At 46.7% G+C, this 25,592-nt stretch overlaps 1 protein-coding gene across 1 annotated transcript; it reads right to left on the bottom strand.

Moving 5' to 3' along the window:
* Positions 1–1,436: 1,436 nt before the first annotated feature.
* Positions 1,437–25,391, bottom strand: LOC144493426 (myelin and lymphocyte protein-like). Its single transcript, XM_078212310.1, has 4 exons — positions 25,228–25,391; positions 9,311–9,478; positions 8,061–8,180; positions 1,437–2,034 (listed from the first exon to the last, which is right to left on the bottom strand). Exons 1-4 carry the CDS (start codon positions 25,315–25,317, stop codon positions 1,957–1,959), a joined length of 456 nt encoding a protein of 151 aa, XP_078068436.1. The 5' UTR covers positions 25,318–25,391; the 3' UTR covers positions 1,437–1,956.
* Positions 25,392–25,592: the final 201 nt, after the last annotated feature.

Genomic DNA, 25,592 nt, shown 5'->3' with positions numbered 1-25,592 from the left:
CGGTCTGTGTAGAGTCTGCACATTCTTCCCGTGTCTGTGTGGGTTTCCTCCGGGTGCTCCGGTTTCCTCCCACAGTCCGAAAGATGTGCTGGTTAGGTGCATTGACCTGAACAGGCGCCAGAGTGTGGCAACTAGGAAAATTTCACCGCAACCTCATTGCAGTGTTAATGTAAGCCTTATTTGTGACTAATAAATAAAAACTTAAAAACTTAAACTTAGATGGCAGACCAGCTGAACAAATACTTTGGATCTGTCTTCACTATGAAGGACACAAATAACCTTCCAGAAATACTAGGGGACAGAGGGTTTAGCATGAAGGAGGAACTAAAAGAAATCCTTATTAGTCAGGAAATTGTACGCAATACTCCAAATGCGGCCGCACCAGAGTTTTGTACAGTTGCAGCATGACCTCCTGGCTCCGAAACTCAATCCCTCTACCAATAAAAGCTATCACACCGTACGCCTTCTTAACAACCCTATCAACCTGGGTGCCAACTTTCAGGGATCTATGCACATGGACACCGAATTCTCTCTGCTTATCCACACTACCAAGTATCTTACCATTAGCCCAGTACTCTGTATTCCTGTTACTCCTTCCAAAGTGAATCACCTCACACTTTTCCGCATTAAACTCCATTTGCCACCTCTCAGCCCAGCTCTGCAGCTTATCTATGTCCCTCTGTAACCTGCAACATCCTTCCGCACTGTCCACAACTCCACCGACTTTAGTGTCGGTGTCGGTTAATTCAATACAATATTGATAGAGTGCTGTAATGTTGGAAATCCTGCTTTTCCAAGGGTTCATCTGGCCTCAGGTTGACATGGAAGATCCCAGAATTGGTTGAAATAGAGCAGAAGAGTTCACAAAAAAAAGCAAATTACCTGATCATTGTCACAAAGCTGTTTGTGGGATCTTGCTGTGTGTAAATTGGCTCCTGCATTTCAACAGTGACAACACTTCAATAGTACGTCATTGGTTGTAAAGAGCTTCAGGTCATCCTGAGATTTGGAAATATCTCTTTTGAAATATAAATGTAGGGTGGGATTTTCCAGCGGTGGAGAACATTGGCCGCCAGTGGGATCATCCAGACCTGCCCATGTCAATGGCGTTTAGCGTGGATCGCCCATCGCAACACGGGAATACATCATGGTGGTGGGGCTGGCCTTCAGTAAGGCTGGAATATCCCACCAGCTCAAAGCACCCAAAAATCGTGCCCGGGAACTTTTTCTGTCCTGCACCCAAGACTGGGGAGCACATTGCAGGGAATGGCCTTCGGCGGGACCGGAACTGGGAAGGGCTGGAAAATCCCACCAGAAAGTTTTTCCTGTCTTGCACTCTGATTATTCACTATTTTGTAATTTTGCATCAATGATTTATATTTACTAAAAAATAAGCTGAAATGAAACAGGAAGCAGTAATGTGGCCACACAGATTTAAAGAGTACATTTTATTAAAAAATAACAGAAATCAAAAATCATGTTTTCTACATGTATCAGCAAGCTTTTTAAAGTAAGGATATTTGTAAGTGTACTATCTTTACAGCCAAAACCCAAAGGCACAAGTCTGTATGACACAATATCAAATTGCTGCAAATTAATTCAACACAATAAATCATAGATTCCAATATACTTGAAAAATAAAAACTAATTTTCTCAAAGGCACAAGGATAACGGCTGAAAATTACAGGCTGGTTTTCCTCTCAATGTAGAAATTCCCCTGGTGAACTATGTGGAAGAAAGGATTGTACAGCACTTAATCCTGATTTTCCAACCACTAATATTAATGGAAAGAATATCAGATGGGTTATTTTTTGTAACCCTGGTTATATAAACGCTGTGATTACAGTTATAATGAGAATGATATAAAACAGCACAGTGGAAAGAACAATCAACAATTTTACAAATGGGGCAAAAATCTTCTGGTAAAATGTTGGAATTCGTCGCTTGTCTTGATGTTCATGAGGAGGATTTCCATCGTAACGCTGAGAATATCGCATGTATCGTGTAGAGTAAGGTGGCCAAGAATGCAAACAACTGAAATAATAAGACAAAAGAATGTTTGACAGTAAGAAAATTGGGGGGAATCTTACGAAAAAATGGCAGAATGTTGTTCCTGGTGGGAAAACCAGAAAAACACGCTGGTTTTCTCTTTAGATCTTAGAACCATAGAATCCCTACAGTGCAGAAGGAGACCATTCGGCCCATCGAGCCTGCACCAACAATAATCCCACCCAGGCCCTATCCCTGTAACCCCAAGTATTTACCCTGCTAGGCTCCCTGACATTAAGAGGCAATTTAGCATGGCCAACCTAACCTGCACATCTTTGAACTATGGGAGGAAACTGGAGCACCCGGAGGCAACCCACGCAAACCTGGGGAGAACATGCAAACTCCACACAGACAGTCACCCGAGTTCAGAATTGAACCCAGGTCCCTGGCGCTGTGAGGCAGCAGTGCTAACTACTGTGCCACAGTGCCACTCCTCCACCATATCTGAAGGTGCAATTCTGTTCCTCCCTTGCCTGTTCTATGAGAACAGACTTGTTCTATGATCCCAGACTCGAAATGTTGGCTCTATTCTCTCTGGACAGATGCTGTCAGACCTGCTCAGATTTTCCAGCATTTTCTGTTTTTCATTCAGATTCTAGCTTTTATCAAATTGTTCTGTTGTTTGCTCAGTGACACCCAAGCCTCATGAATTTGACTGGTGCTGGCTTTGGTCCTGTCTCAGTTAACTGATGGCACGAAGGATGTTAGTGCAGGTTAGTGCTGCAAAGGGGAGGGGTTGTGACGCCTCATTCTGGTCGGGGGCGTCCACTGCCAGTCTGCGGCCGATCCCTCCTGCCGGAGTGGGCGTGCGGCCATGCCATCCCACGAAACCTTCAGGATGAAACAATTCCTCGCTAAGAAGATGAAGCAGAACCGGCTGATTCCACAGTGGATCCGCATGAAAACCGGCAACAAGATCAGTACAAGTCCAAGAGGAGACACTGGAGAAGGACCAGGCTGGGCCTGTAAAGGGATACACCATCACTGGTACACTACCAGCCACAGATTACTCTTCCCTGCAGGGGCAAGAGAGCGGGAGAGATGGCTGTGGCTGGTAGGACATTGGGGACAGTTACAGAACAAAGAGATCTAGGGGTATAGAGTCATAGCTCCTTGAAAGTGGAGTCACAGGTGGACAGAGTGGTGAAGAAGGCATTCGGCATGCTTGGTTTCATTGGTCAGAACATTGAATACAGGAGTTGGGACATCTTGTTAAAGTTGTACAAGGCATTGGTAAGACCACACTTGGAATACTGTGTTCAGTTCTGGTCACCCTATTATAGAAAGGATATTATTAAACTAGAAAGAGAGCAGAAAAGATTTACTAGGATGCTACTGAGACTTGGTTTGAGTTATAAGGAGAGGCTGGATAGACTGGGACTTTTTTCTCTGGAGCGTAGGAGGCTGAGGGGTGATCTTATAGAGGTCTATAAAATAATGAGGGGCATTGATCAGCTGGATAGTCAAAGGTAGGGAAGTCTAAAACTAGAGGGCATAGGTTTAAGGTGAGAGGGGAGAGATAGAAAAGAGGAGCAATTTTTTCACACAGAGGGTGGTGAGTGTCTGGAACAAGCTGCCAGAGGTAGTAGTAGAGGCGGGTACAATTTTGTCTTTTAAAAAGTGTTTAGACAGTTACATGGGTAAGATAGGTATAGAGGGATATGGGCCAAATGCGGGCAATTGGGACTAGCTTAGGGGTTTAAAAAAAAAGGGCAGCATGGAACAAGTTGGGCCAAAGGGCCTGTTTCCATGCTGTAAACCTCTAAGGCTCTATGACTCTAACCGGGGATAGTATAGTTAGGAGAATTGACACTGTTCTCTGTGACCAGGATCGAGAATCCCAAAAATTGCCTGCCTGGTGCTTGGGTTCGGAATATTTCATCTGGGCTGCAGAGGAACTTGGAGTGAAAGGGTAAAGACCCAGCTGTCGTGGTCCACATAGGTACCAATGACATAGGTAGAACAGGAACAAAGGTTCTGCTAAGGGAGTATGAACAGCTAGGAGCTAAATTAAAAAGCAGAACCAAAAAGGTAATAATCTCTGGATTACTACCTGAGCCATGAGCTAATTGGCGCAGGGTCAATAAGATTAAGGAGGTAAATGCGTGGCTCAAAGATTGGTATGGGAGGAATGGGTTTGAATTCATGGGACATTGGCACCAGTATTGGGGGAGAGGGGACCTGTTTCGATGGAACGGTGTTCATCTGAATCGTGCTGGGACCAGAGTCCTTGCGAATTGTATAACCAGGACTGTAGATAGGGCTTTAAACTAAATAGTTGCGGGGGGGGGGGGGGTGGCGGTGTTCAGTTGTATGGAGAATTAGAAAATCAAAGTTAAAGGGGAGGGTAGAAGTGCAGGTTAATAGAGCTGGGGGCTCAGGGGATGTTAGTAAAGTCTCTGGACCAGGCAATAGAACACAGCGTATAGAAGGTGGCAGGAATCTAACCTCAGGCAGAGCAAAAAAGGTGACAAGTATGAGAAGGGAGGTGGTCAATGTGGGACTGAGAGACCTAAATGCGCGCAGTATACAGAGCAAAGTAAATGAGCGTGCTGCGCACATTGAAATTAGCCGGTACGATGTTGTGGGCATCACAGAGATGTGGCTGCAAGGGGATCAGGGCTGGGACCTAAATATCCAAGGATATGTGTCCTATCGGAAGGACAGGCAGATGGGCAAAGGGGGTGGGGTTGCATTGTTAGTAAGAAATGAAGTTAAATCGATAGCAAGAAGCCTGTGGGTAGAGTTGAGGAATCGCACAGGTAAAAATACCCTGATGGGAGTTATGTACAGGCCCCCTAGCAGTAGTCAGGATGTGGGACAGAAAATAAATCAGGAGATAGAAAAGGCAGATAAAAAAGGCAATGTTACAATAATCATGGGGGGACTTCAATATGCAGGTGGACTGGGAAAATCAGATAGGTAGTGGATCCCAAGAAAAGGAATTTGTGGAATTCTCTAAGAGCTGGTTTTTTTGGAGCAGCTTGTGACAGAGCCTACCAGGGAACAGGCAATTCTGGAGTTGGCGGTGTGTAATGAGGCAGACTTGATTAGGGAACTTAAGGTGAAGGAACCCTTAGGGAGCAGTGACCACAATATGATAGAATTTACTCTGCAGTTTGAGAGGGAGAAGCTGGAATCAGATGTAACAGTATCACAATTAAATAAAGCTAACTACAAAGACATGAGGGAGGAGCTGGCCAGAGTTGATTGGAAAGGGAGCCTCGCAGAGAAGACAGTGGAACAGCAATGGCAGGAGTTTTTGGGGGTTATTCAGGAGGCACAACAGAAATTCATCCCAGGGAGGAGGAAACATGCTGAGGGGAGGACGAGGCATCCATGGCTGACAAGGGAAGTCAAGGACAGCATAAAAGCAAAAAAAAAAGCATACAAAATGGAGAGGATTAGTGGGATGCCAGAGGATTGGGAAGCCTTTAAAAGCGAGCAGAGGACAACTAAAAAAGCAATAAGGGGCGAGAAGATGAAATATGAGTGTAAGTTAGCTAGTAATATAAAAGAAGATAGGAAGGGTTTTTTCAATATATAAAAGGTAAGAGAGAGGCAAAAATAGCCATTGGTCCATTGGAAAATGAGGCTGGAGAAGTAATTTCACAGTAACTTCATTGCAGTGTTAATGTAAGCCTTACTTGTGACTAATAAATAAACTTTACTTTTTTTTACTTTAATAATAGGAAACAAAGCAATGGCAGAGGAACTGAGTAGTTACTTTGCATCAGTCTTCACGGTGGAAGACACCAGTGGGATGCCAGAGCTCCAGGAGAGACAGGAGGCACAGGTGAGTGTAGAGGCCATCACTAAGGAGAAGGTTCTGGGGAAACTGAAAGGTCTGAAGGTGGATAAGTCACCTGGACCGGATGGACTACACCCCAGGTTTCTAAAAGAGATAGCTGAGGAAATTGTGGAGACATTGGTGGTGATCTTTCAGGAATCACTGGAGGCAGGGAGGATACCAGAGGACTGGAAAGTAGCGAATGTAACACCGTTGTTTAAGAAGGGAGGGAGGCAGCAGACAGGAAATTATAGGCTGGTTAGCCTGACTTCAGTCATTGGCAAGATTTTAGAGTCCATTGTTAAAGATAAGATCACAGAGTACTTGGAAGTGCATGATAAAGTAGGACTGAGTCAGCGTGGCTTTGTCAAGGGGAGGTCATGTCTGACAAATCTGTTAGAGTTTTTTGTGGAGGTAACAAGGAAGTTACAAGTGGATGTGATTTATTTAGATTTCCAGAAGGCCTTTGACAAGGTATCACATAGGAGACTGTTAAATAAGTTTAGTGCCCATGGTGTTAAGGGTAAGATCCTGGCATGGATGGAGGATTGGCTGATTGGCAGAAGGCAGAGAGTGGGGATAAGAGGGTCTTTTTCAGGATGGCAGCCGGTGACTAGTGGTGTGTCTCAGGGGTCAGTGCTGGGACCACAACTTTTCACAATATACATTAACGATTTGGAGGAAGGAACTGAAGGCACTGTTGCTAAGTTTGCAGGTGATACAAAGATATGTAGAGAGACAGGTAGTATTGAGGAAGCAGGGAGGCTGCAGAAGGATTTGGACAGGTGAGGAGAGTGGGCAAAGAAGTGGCAGATGGAATACAATGTGGAAAAGTGTGAGATTATCCACTTTGAAAGGAGGAATGGAGGCATAGACTATTTTCTAAATGGGAAATGCTCAGGAAATCAGAAACACAAAGGGACTTGGGAGTCCTTGTTCAAGATTCTCTCAACGTTAATGTGCAGGTTTAGTCAGCAGTTAGGAAGGCAAATGCAATGTTAGCATTCACGTTGAGAGGGCTAGAATACAAGAGCAGGGATGTACTTCTGAGGTTGTATAAGGCTCTGGTCAGACCCCATTTGGAGTATTGTGAACAGTTTTGGGTCCCATATCTAAGGAAGGATGTGCTGGCCTTGGAAAGGGTCCAGAGAAGGTTCACAAGAATGATCCCTGGAATGAAGAACTTGTCGTATGAGGAACGGTTGAGGACTCTGGGTCTGTACTCGTTGGAGTATAGAAGGATGAGGAGGATCTTATTGAAACTTACAGGATACTGCGAAGCCTGGATAGAGTGGATGTGGAGAGAATGTTTCCGCTAGTAGGGAAAACTAGAACCAGAGGGCACAACCTCAGGCTGAAGGGACGATCCTTTAAAACAGAGATGAGCAGGAATTTCTTCAGCCAGAGAATGGTGAATCTGTGGAACTGTTTGCCACAGAAGGCTGTGGAGACCAGGTCATTGAGTGTCTTTAAGACAGAGATAGATAGGTTCTTGATTAATAAGGGGATTCAGGGGTTATGGGGAAAAGGCAGGAGAATGGGGATGAGAAAAATATCAGCCATGATTGAATGGCGGAGCAGACTCGATGGGCCGAGTGGCCTAATTCTGCTCCTATATCTTCGGATAACCCCCATTTACCCTGCTACCACTCGGCCCGTCGAGTCTGCACCCACAATCCCACTCAGGCCCTATCCCTGTAACCTGCTAGTCCCCCTGACACTAAGGGATAATTTAGCATGGCCAACGCACCTAACCCGCACATCTTTGGACTGTGGGAAGAAGCCAGAGCACCTAGAGGAAACCCACGCGGACATGGGTAGAATGTGCAAATTCCCGCAGACAGTGACCCAAGCCGGGAATTGAACCTGGGTCCCTGGCGCTGTGAGGCAACAGTGCTAACCACTGTGCCACCCTTAAATTTATATTTGAAAGATATTGGCAAGCTGGTTGGTTAATTTTTCACTGTTTGAAATCACGTAACCTTAGCTAATTGGGTGTATTTTGTCCATTTGTTAAGGACTGTACTGATCCCACACAGGGCCATTCGGCCCATCGAGTCTGCACCCACAACCCCACTCCAGCCCTATCCCTGTAACCTCATGTATTTACCCTAGCTAGTCCCCCTGACGCTAAGGGGCAATTTAGCATGGCCAATCCACCGAACCCGCACATCTTTGCCAAAACCAGATTGAGCATGTCAGCAAATGTCTGATGACTTACCGAAACACCAATGTTCATTTTGTAAACATAGCCATGTACAAAAGAAATCTTTGTGTCTCTCGCCTCCATGACAGCAACACTGAAATAAAACACAGCTGCAGCAATGTGGTAGATGGCATCCTGGGAGAGAAGGATAATCACAGAATGAGAAACTAATTCACGCAATCATTTTACAATCAGCCCCCAAAAGCTCAAATTTACTGAGAGAAGCCATCAAGGTTCCAGTAGGGACACTGCAATAATTGTTCTTGAGCCAGGCTTTCCAAACTTAGTCCTTCCTTGTGCTAGAAAGTGATTGTGTGAGGACAGTTTTTCACACAAAGAGTGATGGGTGCCTGGAACGCGCTGCCAGAGGAGGTGGTGGAAGCGGGCACATTAGCAACGTTTCAGAGGCATCTGGATGGGCACATGAATAGGGAGGGAATAGAGGGATACAGACCGAGTAAGGGCAGGAGGTTTTTTTTTGGTTTAGTTAGGGTACCATGACCGGCACAGGCTTGGAGGGCCGAAGGGCCTGTTCCTGTGCTGTACTTTTCTTTGTTCTAGAACAGTCAAAGGATCCTCTGACTCTCATTGACTTGCCTCACACTTGAATAATGATGCCTTGGCTGAGGTGTCAGAGGGCAACAGGTCTCTAAATAACTGTATCCCACTCAGCACCTTCAGTGAGAATGGGAGCAAACACAAGGGTGAATTCTGAGCTCGGACTGGGAGGCCTGTTTTACACTTGATACCCCACCTCTCCCCAACACCCAGCCCCAAAGCACCCAACCAGACCAAAACACGCAGGCAGTTCCAAATATACCCTTCATACAGTGGGCTGGATCTTAACTAATAGTGTCAACAGGTAGAGAGCATGAATTAAAAAGAGATGAACTGCATGACAGAATCCCCACAGTACAGGAGGAGGCCATTCTGCCCATCGAGTCTGCACCGACCACAATCCCACCCAGGCTCTATCCCCATAACCCCATGCATTTACCCAAGCTCGTTCCCCTGACACTAAGGGGCAATTTAGCGCGGCCAGTCCACCTAACCCGCACATCTTTGAACTGTGGGAGGAAACCGGAGCACCCGGAGGAAACCCACGCAGACACGGGGAGAATGTGCAAACTCCACACAGACAGTGACCCAAGCTGGGAATCGACCCTGGATCCCTGGCACTGTGAGGCAGCAGTGCTAACCACCGTGCCACCGTGCCATCCTGATCTGTTGCGTAACACGGAAACACAAGCAAGCAATAAACATACCAGTGCGGCCCATGGAAATGAACGTTTCTGAACTCCAATGATGTACAGCGTGAGCAGCATGCAAGTTACAATAAAGCAGAAAACCGAAACAAACATCAACCAGCCTTGGAGATCTGGCTTTGGAACTTTTGTAGAAGCCACAAGGATCCAAACTAGGCCACCAAAAACCTAAAAAAAACAAAATACAGTGCAAGAAAAATGTCAGCTATCCAGTCTAACCTGCACACAACTCCATGTTATGTGGTTCACTCACAACACCCCAGGACAAGTGATGAAGAATACTTAATAGCCATTGTTTAGATGTGTAAGTATGAGTAAGCATACAGCAACAATTCACTATTAACAAATGCAGATCCCAAGAAGCCAAACAGGGGCTGCAGAGTTCTTTCAAAAAAATCATCTGGTTCCATTCCAAAAAAGTGCATTTTATTCCATAAATACAAACATGCATATACACAAATTAGGGGCAGGAGTAGGCCATTTGGCCCCTCAAACCTGCTCTGCCCTTGATACGCTCACCTGATTGATGCCTCCCCACTCAACTTTCTTGTCTACTCCCATATAACTTTGACTCCCTCGTCAATCAAGAATCTATCTTAAAAATACTCAGTAACCCAGCCTCCACTGTTTCCACTGAGAATCTCACACACTAACAACCCTCTGAGAGAAAATAATTCTCCCCATCTATGTGTTAAATACAGACAAATACAGACCCCTTCAGGGCGATTCTCCCAGCCTGCTGCGCGGACCAGCTTGCCAGTAGTTTTCTTTGTTCTTGGCTCTCGTTCCAACTAGGCACAATTTCACACATACACAAGGGCAAAAGACGACATTTTGTACACAACCTATCGGTTCCTATTCATATTCAATAGTTGAAGTGTTGGGCATACAGTTAGATTTAGTGACCTCCCACCTGAACTAAACGAGCTTCATCCAAAAGCACCAATCAAGTTACAATAATGTGGAGATGCCGGCGTTGGACTGGGATGGGCACAGTAAGAAGTCTCACAACACCAGGTTAAAGTCCAACAGGTTTATTTGGTCGCACGAACTTTCGGAATGCTGCTCCTTCATCAGGTGAGTGGAGAATTGGTTTCACAAACAGAGCATTTATAGACACAGAATCAATGACAAGATAATGGTTGGAATGCGAGTCTTAACAGATAATCAAGTCTTTACAGGTGCAGACAATGCAAGTGGAGAGAGGTTAAGCACAGGTTAAGGAGATGTGTATTGTCTCCAGCCAGGACAGTTAGTGAGATTTTGCAAGCCCAGGCAAGTTGTGGGGGTTACAGATAGTGTGACATGAACCCAAGATCCCGGTTGAGGTCGTCCTCATGTGTGCGGAACTTGGCTATCAGTTTCTACTCAGCGATTCTGTGCTGTCGTGTGTCGTGAAGGCCGCCTTGGAGGACACTTACCCGAAGATCAGAGGCTGAATGCTCTTGACTGCTGAAGTATTCCCCGGCAGGCAGGGAACACTCCTGCCTGGTGATTGTCGAGCGGTGTCCATTCATTCATTGTCATAGTGTCTGCATGGTCTCACCAATGTACCATGCCTCGGGACATCTTTTCCTGCAGCGTATCAGGTAGACAACGTTGGCCGAGTCGCAAGAGTATGTACTGTACTTGTGGATGGTGTTCTCACGTGAGATGATGGCATCCATGTTGATGATCCGGCATGTCTTGCAGAGGTTGCTGTGGCAGGGTTGTGTGGTGTCGAGGTTACTGTTCTCCTGAAGGCTGGGTAGTTTGCTGCGTACAATGATCTGTTTGAGGTTACACGGTTGTTTGAAGGCAAGTAGTGCAGGTGTGGGGATGGCCTTGGCAAGATGTTCGTCTTCATCGATGACGTGTTGAAGGCCCCAAAGAAGATGTTGTAGCTTCTCCACTCCGGTGAAGTACTGGACGACGAAGGGTACTCTGTCCACCGTGTCCCATGTTTGTCTTCTGAGGAGGTCGGTGCAGTTTTTCGCTGTGGCCCGTCGGAACTGTCGATCGATGAGTTGGGCGCCATATCCTGTTCTTACGAGGGCATCTTTCAGCATCTGTAGGTGTCTGCTGCGTTCACAATGCTCCACTTCTCCAGCTTCCACCCTAAACACATTAAAGAAGCCATCCCCTACGGACAAGCCCTCCATATACACAGGATCTGCTCGGATGAGGAGGATTGCAACAGCCACCTACAGACGCTGAAAGACGCCTTTTCAAGAGCAGGATATTGCGCTCTACTCATCGATTGACAGTTCCGACGCGCCACAGTAAAAACCGCACCAACCTCCTCAGAAGACAAACGCAGGACACGGCGGACAGAGTACCCTTCGTCGTCCAGTACTTCCCCGGAGCGGAGAACCATAGAAAATTACAGCTCAGAAACAGGCCTTTTGGCCCTTCTTGTCTGTGCCGAACCATTTTTTGCCGAGTCCCACTGACCTGCACTTGGACCATATCCCTCCACACCCCTCTCATCCATGAACCCGTCCAAGTTTTTCTTAAATGTTAAAAGTGACCCCGCATTTACCACTTTATCCGGCAGCTCATTCCACACTCCCACCACTCTCTGCGTGAAGAAGCCCCCCCTAATATTCCCTTTAAACTTTTCTCCTTTCACCCTTAACCCATGCCCTCTGGTTTTTTTCCCCCCTAGCCTCAGTGGAAAAAGCCTGCTTGCATTCACTCTATCTATACCCATCAAAATCTTATACACCTCTATCAAATCTCCCCTCAATCTTCTACGCTCCAGGGAATAAAGTCCCAACCTATTCAATCTCTCTCTGTAACTCAGCTTCTCAAGTCCCGGCAACATCCTTATGAACCTTCTCTGCACTCTTTCAACCTTATTTACATCCTTCCTGTAACTAGGTGACCAAAACTGTACACAATACTCCAAATTCGGCCTCACCAATGCCTTATTTAACCTTGATGTGGAGATGCCGGCGTTGGACTGGGGTAAACACAGTAAGAAGTTTAACAACACCAGGTTAAAGTCCAACAGGTTTATTTGGTAGCTACTTTATTTGGTATTTATCGGCTACCAAATAAACCTGTTGGACTTTAACCTGGTGTTGTTAAACTTCTTATTATATAACCTTACCATAACACTCCAACTTTTATACTCAATACTCCGATTTATAAAGGCCAATGTACCAAAGGCACTCTTTACGACCCTATCCACCTGTGACGTCACTTTTAGGGAATTCTGTACCTGTATTCCCAGATCCCTCTGTTCAACTGCACTCTTCAGAGTCCTACGACATCTTCTTCAGAGCCTTCAACATGTCCAGGTGAGGGCAGCAGAGCGGTGAAGGTGATTGGTGGTTGCAGGTCACATTTGCATAAGTGCAGTCACTGCGACCAGGGGAGCTGCTGTGAAGGGACATTTAAACTCCAAACACTAGTTCAGTGTTTCCCTCCCTACCTCCTCCTCTAACCAAAAAAAAAGGTCAACAGGAGGACCACAAGCAAGGGACAGGTGAGTTGAGATTCTTTTATCCTTTTACCTGCATAGGGGCAATATGGCAGCTAGGGCAGTGGCTGCCTCTTCCTGCCAGATGTGAGCAATTAGGGAGCAAGCTAGTCTCCCTGACAACTTTGTCTGCAGGAAGTGTGTCCAGTTGCCGCTGCTCACAGATCGCATTGTTCGGTTGGAGCGGCAGGTGGATGCACTGCGGAGCATACAGGAGGCAGAGAGTGTGATAGACACTAGTTACAGGGAGGTTGTCACACCACAGGTTCAGACAGGCAGATGGGTGACTGCCAGGAGAGGCAGGCAGGTAGTGCAGGAGTCTCCTGCTCCTATTTCCCTTTCAAACAGGTATACCCCTTTGGATGCTGTTGAGGGGGATAGCCTGTCAGGGGGAGATACCAGCAGCAGCCAGGCCTGTGACACCACAGCTGGTTCTGGGACAGGGTCGGGCAAAGTGCAAGCGAGCAGTAGTGATAGGGGACATGCTAGTTAGAGGCACAGACAGGCGTTTCTGTGGCCGCAATCGAGACTCCAGGATGGTGTGTTGCCTCCCTGGTGCCAGGGTCAAGGACGTCTCTGAGTGATTACAGAACATTCTTAAGGGGGAGGGTGAGCAGCCAGAGGTCGTTGTACACATTGGTACCAACGACATAGATAGGAAAAGGGATGAGGTCCTGAAATGTGAATATAGAGAGTTAGGCAGAAGGCTAAAGTGCAGGACCTCAAAGATAGTAATTTCAGGATTACTACCGCTGCCACGTGTTAGTGAGAGTAGGAATAGGAGGATTAGGCAGATGAATGCCTGGCTTGAGAGCTGGTGCAGGGGGCAGGGATTTAGATTTTGGATCATTGGGATTTTTCTGGGGAAGGGCTGACCTGTTCAAGAGGGACGGGTTACACCTGAACTGGAGGGGGACTAACATCCTGGCGGGGAGATTTGCTGGAGCCACTCGGGAGGGTTTAAACTAGTTTGGCAGGGGGGTGAGATCCAAAGCAGTAGGGAGACAGAAGAGAAGTTTGAGGACAGCACAGAAGTTAAAGAAAGCACATTAAGTAGTAAAGGCAGTGTCAGTAATCCTAGTACCAGACAGATCAGGCAAAAGCAAGACAGAGAGCAAGGGAAGTCCAGATTAAACTGCATTTATTTCAATGCAAGAGGCCTGACGGGCAAGGCAGATGAACTCAGGGCATGGATGGGTACGCGGGACTGGGATATTATAGCAATTACTGAAACATGGCGAAGGGAGGGACAGGCCTGGCAGCTTAATGTTCCAGGGTACAGATGCTATAGGAAAGATAGAACAGGAGATAAGAGAGGAGGGGGAGTTGCACTTTTCATTAGGGAAAGCATCACGGCCGTACTGAGAGGGAATATATCCAAGGGTTTGGCCACTGAGTCTATATGGATAGAACTGAGAAATAAGAAGGGGGAAATCACTTTGATAGGGTTGTACTATAGACCCCCAAATAGTCGGTGGGAAATTGAGGAGCAAATATGTAAGGAGATTACAGATAGCTCCAAGAAAAATAGGGTGATAATAGTCAGAGATTTTAACTTTCCCAACATTGACTGGGACAGCCATAGTATTAGAGGGTTGGATGGAGAGAAATTTGTTGCGTGTATTCAGGAGGAATTTCTCATTCAGTATGTGGATGGCCCGACTAGAGAGGGGGCAAAACTTGACCTCCTCGTGGGAAATAAGGAAGGGCAGGTGACAGAAATGTTAGTGAGGGATCACTTTGTGACCAGTGATCATAATTCGATTGGTTTTAAGATAGTTATGGAGAATGATAGGTCTGGCCCAAAAGTTAAAATTCTAAATTGGGGCAAGGCCAATTTTGATGGTATCAGGCAGGAACTTTCAAAAGTTAATTGGGGGAATCTGTGGGAAGGAAAAGGGACGTCTGGTAAGTGGCAGGTTTTCAAAGTTGAGTTAACCAGGGTTCAGGGTAAACACATTCCTCTTAGAGTGAAGGGCAAGGCTGGAAGAAGTAGGGAACCCTGGATGACTCGGGATATTGAGGCCCTGGTCAAGAAGAAGAAGGAGACACATGACATGCATAGGCAGCTGGGATCAAGTGAATCCCTTGAAGAGAATAGGGGGTGTAGGAGTAGAGTTAAGAGAGAAATCAGGAGGGCAAAAAGGGGACACGAGATTGTTTTGGCAGATAAGGCAAAGGAGAATCCAAAGAGCTTCGACAAATACATAAAGGGCAAAAGACCAACAAGGGAGAGAGTAGGGCCTCTTAAGGATCAACAAGGTAATTTATGTGCGGATCCACAAGAGATGGGTGAGATCCTAAATGAATATTTCTCATCAGTATTTACTGTTGAGAAAAGCATGGATGTTAGGGAACTTGGGGAAATAAATAATGATGTCTTGAGGAGTGTACATATTACAGAGAAGGAGGTGCTGGAAGCCTTAAAGCGCATTAAGGTAGATAAATCCCTGGGACCTGATGAAGTGTATCCCAGGACATTGTGGGAGGCTAGGGAGGAAATTGCGGGTCCCCTAGCCGAGATATTTGAGTCATTGATAGTCATGGGTGAGGTGCCTGAAGATTGGAGAGTGGCAAATGTTGTGCCTTTGTTTAAAAAGGGCTGCAGGGAAAAGCCTGAGAATTATAGGCCAGTGAGCCTCACATCTGTGGTGGGTAAATTGTTGGGAAGTATTTTGAGAGACAGGATCTACAGGCATTTAGAGACGCAAAGACTGATTAGGGACAGTCAGCATGGCTTTGTGAGTGGAAAATCATGTCTCACAAATTTGATTGAGTTTTTTGAAAAGGTAACCAAGAAGGTAGATGGGGGCAGTGCAGTTGATGTTGTCTACATGGACTTTAGCAAGGCCTTTGACAAGGTACCGTATGGTAGGTTGTTGCATAAGGTTAAATCTCACAGGATCCAGGGTGAGGTATCTAAATGGATACAAAATTGGTTCTTGACAGAAGCCAGAGGGTGGTTGTAGAGAGTTGTTTTTCAAGCTGGAGGCCTGTGACCAGCGGTGTGCCTCAGGGATCAGTGCTGGGTCCACTGTTATTTGTCATTTATATTAATGATTTGGATGAGAATATAGGAGGTATGGTTAATAAGTTTGCAGATGACACTAGATTGGTGGCATAATGGACAGTGAAGAAAGTTATCCTCAAGTTATCAATTGGGCCAGTGGGCTGACGATGGCAGATGGAGTTTAATTTAGATAAATGTGAGGTGATGCATTTTGGTAGATTGAACCAGGGCAGGACTTACTCAGTTAATGGTAGGGCATTGGGGAGAGTTACAGAACAAAGAGATCTCGGGGTACATGTTCATAGCTCCTTAAAAGTGGAGTCACAGGTGGACAGAGTGGTGAAGAAGGCATTCAGCATGCTTGGTTTCATCGGTCAGAACTTTGAATTCAGGAGTTGGGACGTCTTGTTGAAGTTGTACAAGATATTGGTAAGGCCACACTTGGAATGCTGTGTGCAATTCTGGTCACCCTATTATAGAAAGGATATCATTAAACTAGAAAGAGTGCAGAAAAGATTTACTAGGATGCTACCGGGACTTGATGGTTTGAGTTATAAGGAGAGGCTGGATAGACTGGGACGTTTTTCTCTGGAGCGTAGGAGGCTGAGGGGTGATCTTATGGAGGTCTATAAAATAATGAGGTGGATAGTCAATATCTTTTCCCAAAGGTAGGGGAGTCTAGAAGTAGAGGGCATAGGTTTAAGGTGAGAGGGGAGAGATACAAAAGAGGGGCAATTTTTACACACAAAGGGTGGTGAGTGTCTGAAACAAGCTGCCAGAGGTAGTAGTAGAGGCGGGTACAATTTTGTCTTTTAAAAAGCATTTAGATAGTTACATGGGTAAGATGGGTATAGAGGGATATGGGGCAAATGCGGGCAATTGGGACTAGCTTACGGGTTTTAAAAAAAAGGACGGCATGGACAAGTTGGGCTGAAGGGTCTGTTTCCATGCTGTAAACCTCTATGACTCTATGTCATCGATGAAGACAAACATCTCGCCAAGGCCATCCCCACACCCCCACTTCTTGTCTTCAAACAACCGCACAACCTCAAACAGACCATTGTCCACAGCAAACTACCCAGCCTTCAGGAGAACAGTGACCACGACACCACACAACCCTGCCACAGCAACCTCTGCAAGACGTGCCGGATCATCGACACGGATGCCATCATCTCACGTGAGAACACCATCCACCAGGTACACGGTACCTACTCTTGCAACTCGGCCAACGTTGTCTACTCGATACGTTGCAGGAAAGGATGTCCCGAGGCATGGTACATTGGGGAGACCATGCAGACGCTGCGACAACGGATAAATGAACACCATTCGACAATCACCAGGCAGGAGTGTTCTCTTCCTGTCGGGGAACATTTCAGCGGTCACGGGCATTCAGCCTCTGATCTTCGAGTAAGCATTCTCCAAGGCAGCCTTCAAGACACACGACAACGCAGAGTCGCCGAGCAGAAACTGATAGCCAAGTTCCGCACACATGAGGACGGCCTCAACCGGGATCTTGGGTTCATGTCACACTATCTGTAACCCCCACGACTTGCCTGGGCTTGCAAAATCTCACTAACTGTCCTGTCTGGAGACAATTCACACCTTTTTAACCTGTGATTATCCCTCTCTCCACTCGCATTGTCTGCACCTGTAAAGACTTGATTATCTGTTAAGACTCGCATTCCAACCATTATCTTGTAATGAAGTCTGTGTTTATATATGCCCTGTGATGCGCGATATAACACACGAGAGGCTGGATGTACTCAGGAAATAAAGGCTTTTATTGCCAACAATAACAGAGCTACTATATACAGTATACGATCCCAGACTAAAGGGTCACCAGGCAGAGCAGTGACCTTTATACCTCTCCCAGGAGGCGGAGCCGACTGGGGTGTACCATAACAACTATATTAACAGGTAGAACAGCCCAACCCTAACCCCAACAGTAACATATCTACAGACTCATAGTACTGGCCAGACCATGGCTCAGCACTACCTAGTGGGAACCAACAATGGTTCACCACACCCTGTTTGTGAAACAAACCCTGCATTCACCTGATAAAGGAACAGCGCTCCAAAAGCTCGTGCTATCAAATAAACCTGTTGAACTTTAACCTGGTGTTGTGAGACTTCTTACCGTGCCAAGTTACAATACAAAGAAGCTGACCTGTGTAATCCACCCACTGCGTTATCATAGCCACATCAGCCTTGGTATTTATGGATAAATGGAAGCGAGCATGGTGGAGGTGGCTGGAGTTTGACTTTGGACAATAGAGTGAAAGAGAAATAAAAAAGAAAACACTGCAAAATCTCAGCAGGTCTGCCAGCATCCGTGGAGCAAGAAACAGAGGGAATGGCACGGTGGCACAGTGGTTAGCACTGCTGCCTCACAGCGCCAGGGACCCAGGTTCAATTCTGGCCTTGAGTCACTGTCTGTGTGGAGTTAGCACTTTCTCCCCGTGTCTGCGTGGGTTTCCTCCGGGTGCTCCAGTTTCCTCCCACAGTCCAAAGATGTGCGGGTTAGGTTGATTGGCCATGCTAAATTGCCTCCAGTGTCATGGGATTAGCAAGGTAAATGTGTGGGGTTGCGGGAATAGGGCCTGGGTGGGATTGGAGCCAGTACAGGCTCGATAGGCCGAATGGCCTCCTTCTGTACTGTGGGGATTCTATGATTCGACGCACTCTGGATGACTCTTCTTCAGAGCGGGTGAGTGGAAGAAACGTGATGGATTTAATGCTGTTGATAAGGGGGGAGGGGCGGAGAAGGGGTGGATCATAATGGAAGGACTGGGGTATGTTGGAGGTTTGGAGCGATAAAAGGACAGAGATGTCCTGGATACAAGGGAATGGTAGTGATAGTGTTAAAGACTAAAGCAGGTGTTTGTAGCGGTATGCAGATCAGATAGCAGAATGTGTTAATAGCAGAACAAGGTTCAGCGCTGACAGAAAACAAGACAGGCGAGTGGAACGGTGATATCAATCCAGTCACCCATTATACATTAATCTCAGTTCATGTTTCAAACCAATGGAGAGATACATAAATCATAGAATCCCCACAGTGCAGAGGAGGCCGCTTGGCCCATCGAGCCTGCACCGACCACAATCCCACCCAGGCCCTATCACCGTAACCCCACATATTTACCCTGCTAAGCCTAACACCTGGGTCAATTTAGCATGGCCAATCAACCTCGCCTGCATAAATGGAGCTGTCTCTGTTTTAAACAGTCACCGAAAGTTAAATTTGCCCCAACTCTTTATATCACTGCACAAACAAACAGCTCGTGTTGAATGTACAATATAAATAATGACATTTATAAAATGGATGATTCCTCCCACAAAAGCAAGAAAACCTGTTCATCGTAAGAGCTCCACGCTTGAAGATGACATGTTGAAGCCACGGTGACAGCTTCCTGTGTGTTCTTCTAACGGCCTTCACGACAGCGCAGAGTCGCTGAGCAGAAACTGATAGCCAAGTTCTGCACACATGAGGACGGCCCAAACCGGGATGTTGGATTTATGTCACACTATCAGTAACCCCCACAGCTTGCCTCCTGGACTTGCAGAATCTCACTGGCTGTCCTGTCTGGAGACAATACACATCTCTTTAACCTGTGCCTAATGCTCCCTCCACTCACATTGTCTGTATCTTTAAGACCTGGTTGGTTGTAGAGATTCGCATTCTGATCAGTATTCTGGAACTTGATTTTGTGTCTCTGTGCACTGTTTGAGAGCAGATTTCCACTCCATCTGACGAAGGAGCAGCGCTCTGAAAGCGAATGGCATTTGCTACCAAATAAACCTGTTGGACTTTAACCTGGTGTTGTTAAAATTCTTACTGTGTTTACCCCAGTCCAACGCCGGCATCTCCACATCATGTTCTTCTAACGCACAGGCCTGCAGGTGAGATTGAAACAACACGGTCCCAAGGTCCCCCTCCTGGCAAATGTCTAATCTCTGGAAAGCAAACTAGATTAAAGCCAGACTCACTTTTCAAAGGGAACTGAGGGACTGCTGTGTGCTCTGTTTCACAGAGACATGGCTCACTCCTGCCTCACCAGACTGTGCACTACAGCCGAAAGGTTTCTCAATCCACCAAATGGGCCGCACAGCAAGGCTAGGGGAGGTGGGGTCTGCTTTCTAATCAACACATCTTGGTGCCTAGATGTAGGAACACTGGCTCCCCGAACCTAGAATACCTGACTCTAAAATGCCGCCCCTACTACGTTCCGCGGGAGTTCACCTCTTATATCCTGACGGCAGTTTACATCCCACCCCACGCGATCGTGAAAATCGTGTTGGACAAAATATACACCACCACAAATAGCCTTGAGAGGAAGCCTTGTTCATCGTGGCCGGGGACTTCAATCAGGCCAAGCTCAAAAACATCCTATCAAGATACCACTAACACGTCTCCTATTCAACCAGAGGCCCAAACATCTTAGACCACTGCCACGCAAACATCAAGCATACCTACTGCTCTATCGCCCACCCACACTTTGGCAAATCAGACCACAAGGCTGTACTCCTGCTCCTGCAAAAACTGAAGCGGGAGAATCCAAGAAGGAAAGTCATGCAATGTTGGTCTGAGGAATCGGATGATTTCCTACTGGGCTGCTTAGAGTCAGTGGACTGGTCCGTATTTAAAAACTCTGTAACCAGCCTGAACGAGTACGCCACTACAGTAACTGACTTCATTAGTAAGTGTGTAGAAGACTGTGTGTCAAAGAAGCAAATCTGTGTGTTTCCCAACTGGAAACCATGGATGAACAGGGATATCCACTGCCTACTGACATCCAGGATGGAGGCGTTCAAGTCGGGTGACCCTGACCTATACAAGAAAGCCAGATATGATCTACAGAGAGCCATCAAAGATGCCAAAAAGCAGGACAGGACCAAGCTAGTGTCCCAGGCTAGCCACACTGACCCCCGTTGACTATGGCAAGGTCTGCAAGACATAACAGGCTACAAGGTGAAGGTGTGTAGAATCACCGGCACTAATGCACCCCTCCCTGATGAGCTCAGTGTATTCTACGCCCGTTTTGAGTAAGAGGTCAGCGAGAGGATGTCATCCGCCCCCAACGGCCTCGGTTGAACCTGTATCCGAGGCCCCTTCTTGAAAGTTAACCCACAGAAAACGACTGGCCCAGATGGGGTACCTGGATGAGCACGCAGATCCTGGCGGACCAGCTGGTGGGGGTATTCGCAGACATCTTTAACCTCTCTTTACACCAATCTGAGGTCCCTATCTGCTTAAAGAAGACGACCATCATCCCGGTACCAAAGAAAAGCCAGGCAGTGTGCCTTAATGACTATCAGCCGGTGGCTCTGGCATCCATCATTATGAAGTGCTTCGAAAGGTTAGTCATGGCACGAATCAATTCCAGCTCCCAGATTGCCTGGATCCACTACAGTTCACCTATCAATGCAGATGCCACCTCCCTGGCCCTACACTCAGCCCTGGAAGCATAGTGGAGGACATGCACCTGTCTACATCAGAGGTGATGAAGTGGAGATGGTTGAGAGCTTCAAGTTTCTAGGTGTCCAGATCACCAACAACCTGTCCTGGTACCAGCACACTGACACTATAGTTAAGAAAGCCCACCAACGCCTCTACTTTCTCAGAAGACTAAGGAAATTTGGCATGTCAGCTACGACTCTCATCAATTTTTACAGATGCACCATAGAAAGCATTCTTTCTGGTTGTATCACAGCTTGGTATGGCTCCTGCTCTGCCCAAGACCGCAAGGATCTACAAAGAGTTGTGAATGTAGCCCAATCCATCACGCAAACCAATCTCCTATCCATTGACTCTGTCTACACTTCCCGCTGCCTCGGCAAAGCAGCCAGCATAATCAAGGGCCCCATACATCCTGGACATTTTCTCTTCCACCTTCTTCCGTCAGGAAAAAGATACAAAAGGCTGAGGTAACATACCAACCGACTCAAGACTTTTGAATGGTCCTTTCATATATTAAGCTGATCTTTCTCTACACCCTATCTGTAACTGTAACACTACATTCTGCACCCCCTCCTTTCCTTCTCTCCTATGTACTCTATGAACAGTATGCTTTGTCTGTATAGCGCGCAAGAAACAATACTTTTCACTGTATCCCAATGACAATAATAAATCAAATCAAATCAATTCAATTTTAGTTTTGTGTTGCTGTATTTCATTTGCTCCACAGAACATGGGCCCTGCTTTTGTGCATTGGGGCAGTCTTTAAAAATGATGCCCCAATATTTATAAAATTAAGTTGCTGATCGGGTGAACCCAATCAGTGCCCGTCCTGCCATCGTGATGTCATGGACTCCAACCCTTGGCATTTTGTCCTCAGTTAGAATCATAGAATCCCGACAGTGCAGAAGAGGCCATTCCGCCCATCAAGTCTGCACTGACCACAATCCCACCCAGGTCCTATCCCCATATCCCCAAACATTTATCCTAGCTAATCCCCCTGACACGAGGTCAATTTACCACGGCTAATCAACCCAACCTGCGCATCGTTGGACTGTGGAAGGAAACCCACGCAGACACAGGGAGAATGTGTAGACTCCACACAGACAGTGACCGAGGCTGTAATTGAACCCGGGTCCCTGAAGCAGTGAGGCAGCAGTGCTGACCACTGTGCCAACGTGCCGCCAACAGTGCAGCAGAGAGAGCCGCCATTAGGGCTTACCCCGTCCGCTGCTACACTGTGCTTCACAAAGGGAAAATTCTGCTCCATTTGATTTGATTTGATTTGATTTATTATTGTCACATGTATTAACATACAGTGAAAAGTATTGTTTCTTGCGCGCTGCACAGACAAAGCATACCGTTCATAGAGAAGGAAGCGAGAGAGTGTAGAATGTAGTGTTACAGTCATAGCTAGGGTGTAGACAAAGATCAACTTAATGCAAGGTAAGTCCATCCAAAAGTCTGACAGCAGCAGGGAAGAAGCTGTTCTTGAGTCGGTTGGTACGTGACCGCAGACTTTCGTATCTTTTTCCCAACAGAAGAAGGTGGAAGAGAGAATGTCCGGGGTGCGTGGGGTCCTTAATTATGCTGGCTGCTTTGCCGAAGCAGTGGGAAGTGTAGACAGAGTCAATGGATGGGAGGCTGGTTTGCGTGATGGATTGGGCTACATTCACGACCTTTTGTAGTTTCTTGTGGTCTTGGGCAGAGCAGGAGCCATACCAAGCTGTGATACAACCAGAAAGAATGCTTCCTATGGTGCATCTGTAAAGGTTGGTGAGAGTCGTAGCTGACATGCCAAATTTCCTTAGTCTTCTGAGAAAGTAGAGGCGTTGGTGGGCTTTCTTAACTATAGTGTCGGCATGGGGGGAACCAGGATAGGTTGTTGGTGATCTGGACACCTAAAAACTTGAAGCTCTCGACCCTTTCTACTTCATCCCCATTGATGTAGACAGGGGCATGTTCTCCTTTACGCTTCCTGAAGTCAATGACAATCTCCTTTGTTTTGTTGACATTGAGGGAGAGATTATTGTTGCCGCACCAGTTCACCAGATTCTCTATCTCATTCCTGTACTCTGTCTCATCATTGTTTGAGATCCGACCCACTACAGTGGTGTCAGCAGCAAACTTGAAAATCGAATTGGAGGGGAATTTGGCCACACATTCATGGGTATATAAGGAGTATAGTAGGGGGCTGAGAACACAGCCTTGTGGGGCACTGGTGTTGAGGATGATCGTGGAGGAGGTGTTGTTGCCTTTCCTTACTGATTGTGGTCTGTGAGTTAGGAAGTTCAGGATCCAGTCGCAGAGGGAGGTGCTGAGGCCCAGGCCACGGAGTTTGGAGATGAGTTTCATGGGAATAATGGTGTTGAAGGCTGAGCTGTAGACAATAAATAGGAGTCTGACATAGGTGTCCTTGTTATCTAGGTGTTCCAGAGTTGAGTGCAGGGCCAAGGAGATGGCGTCTGCTGTCGACCTGTTGCAGCGATAGGCAAACTGTATTGGATCCAGGTAGTCCGGGAGGCTGGAATTGATTCGTGCCATGACCAACCTTTCGAACCGGCCGATAGTCATTAAGGCACGCTGCTTGGCTTTTCTTGGGTACCGGGATGATGGTCGTCTTCTTGAAGCAGATAGGGACCTCAGATTGTTGTAAAGAGAAGTTGAAGATGTCTGTGAATACCTCCGCCATCTGATCCGTACAGGATCTGAGTGCTCGTCCGGGTACCCCATCCGGGCCAGTCGCTTTCCATGTATTGACCTTCGAGAAAGCTGCTCTGACATCTGCAGTGGTGACCCCAGATACAGGTTCATCCAGGGCTTCCAGGGTGGAGGGCATACTCTCGCTGGCCTCTTGCTCAAAACAGGCGTAGAATGCATTGAGCTCATCAGGGAGGGGTGCGTTGGAGCCGGCGATTTTACATGCCTTCATCTTGTAGCCTGTTATGTCTTGGAGACCTTGCCATAGTTGGCGGGGATCGGTGTGGCTAGCCTGGGACTCTAGCTTGGTCCGGTCCTGTCTTTCGGCATCTTTGATGGATCTCCTTAGATCGTATCTGGCTTTCTTGTATAGACAGTAAGGAGTCTAACAACACCTGGTTAAAGTACAACAGGTTTATTTGGTACCAAACGCTAGGGCGTTTGCTACCAAATAAACCTGTTGGACTTTAACCTGGTGTTGTTAGACTCCTTACTGTGTTTACCCCAGTCCAACGCCGGCATCTCTGCATCATTTCTTGTATAGGTCAGTGTCGCCTGACTTGAACGCCTCAGACCTGGACTTCAGCAAGCAGTGGATATCCCTGTTCATCTATGGTTTCCAGTTGGGGAACACACGGATTTGCTTCTTTGGCACACAGACCTCTACACACTTACTAATGAAGTCAGTTATTGTCGTGGCGTACTCGTTCAGGCTGGTCGCAGAGTTTTTAAATACTGATCAGTCCATTGACTCCAAGCAGCCCCGTAGGAGATCATCCGATTCCTCAGACCAACATTGCACGACTCTCTTTCATGGATTCTCCCGCTTCAGTTTTTGCTTGTAAGCCGGGAGCAGGAACGCAGCCTAGTTCTCACAGCACGGTTCCCCCCTCTCTCTTCCACCCTCCCCCTCAGACCCTCTCTGTCTCCCTTCTCAAGCTCTTTTCTCTCCTTCCTTTTCTCTGTTCTTCTGATCCTTTTTCCTTCCTCCCCTCCCCCCCGTCCTCTCTTTCTCTCTCTTTTCAATCAGGATGCTTCTTTTCTGTGCAAGGTTTTGACATCTGCCTCCTTTATCCCCTTGTTTATTATTCTTCACTGGCTCTCCATCTTCTTCATTTCTCTCCACCTTTTTCCTCACTCTTTGATCGAATTCCCTGCTTCGAGTACCCCGGTTACCCACTACAGACATACTTATCGAAACGTCAAAGACACTCTGCAATTCAAAGTGCAAATATTTAGGAATACATTTTAGCGTCAACTTAATAAAACAGGGTGACGTTACTCACCAATTCACCTATCATCAGAACCTCTGGAAATGATTTAAATACATTAAACCCAGATGGTGTGAGACTATTTGAAACCGCAGGAGCCGACATGGTCTTATTTACAGCAGTCAAGAAGTTCCAAGAAAGAATTCCTGTCTCGGACACTCGCGATGGAGTGATACTTTGAATCTACAGTCCAACGTATATCAACAACAATATAAAGGAATTGCGTTGGATAGGTGGTAATCAGACTTAGCCCTTTACACTCTCATTTCATCTTAATTGAACCAATGCCACTTCCCATGTGAGACTGAGAAGGAAGAAAATAAAAGAGAAAGTGATTGTGCCAAATGTTTCCGAGGTGAGGGTTTTGTCACCTATTTTTC

Source organism: Mustelus asterias, chromosome 5 (assembly GCF_964213995.1).
Source record: "Mustelus asterias chromosome 5, sMusAst1.hap1.1, whole genome shotgun sequence".
Classification (NCBI taxonomy): domain Eukaryota; kingdom Metazoa; phylum Chordata; class Chondrichthyes; order Carcharhiniformes; family Triakidae; genus Mustelus; species Mustelus asterias.
Note: the sequence above shows the minus strand (reverse complement) of the source record. Positions and strands in the feature narration are given on the sequence as shown.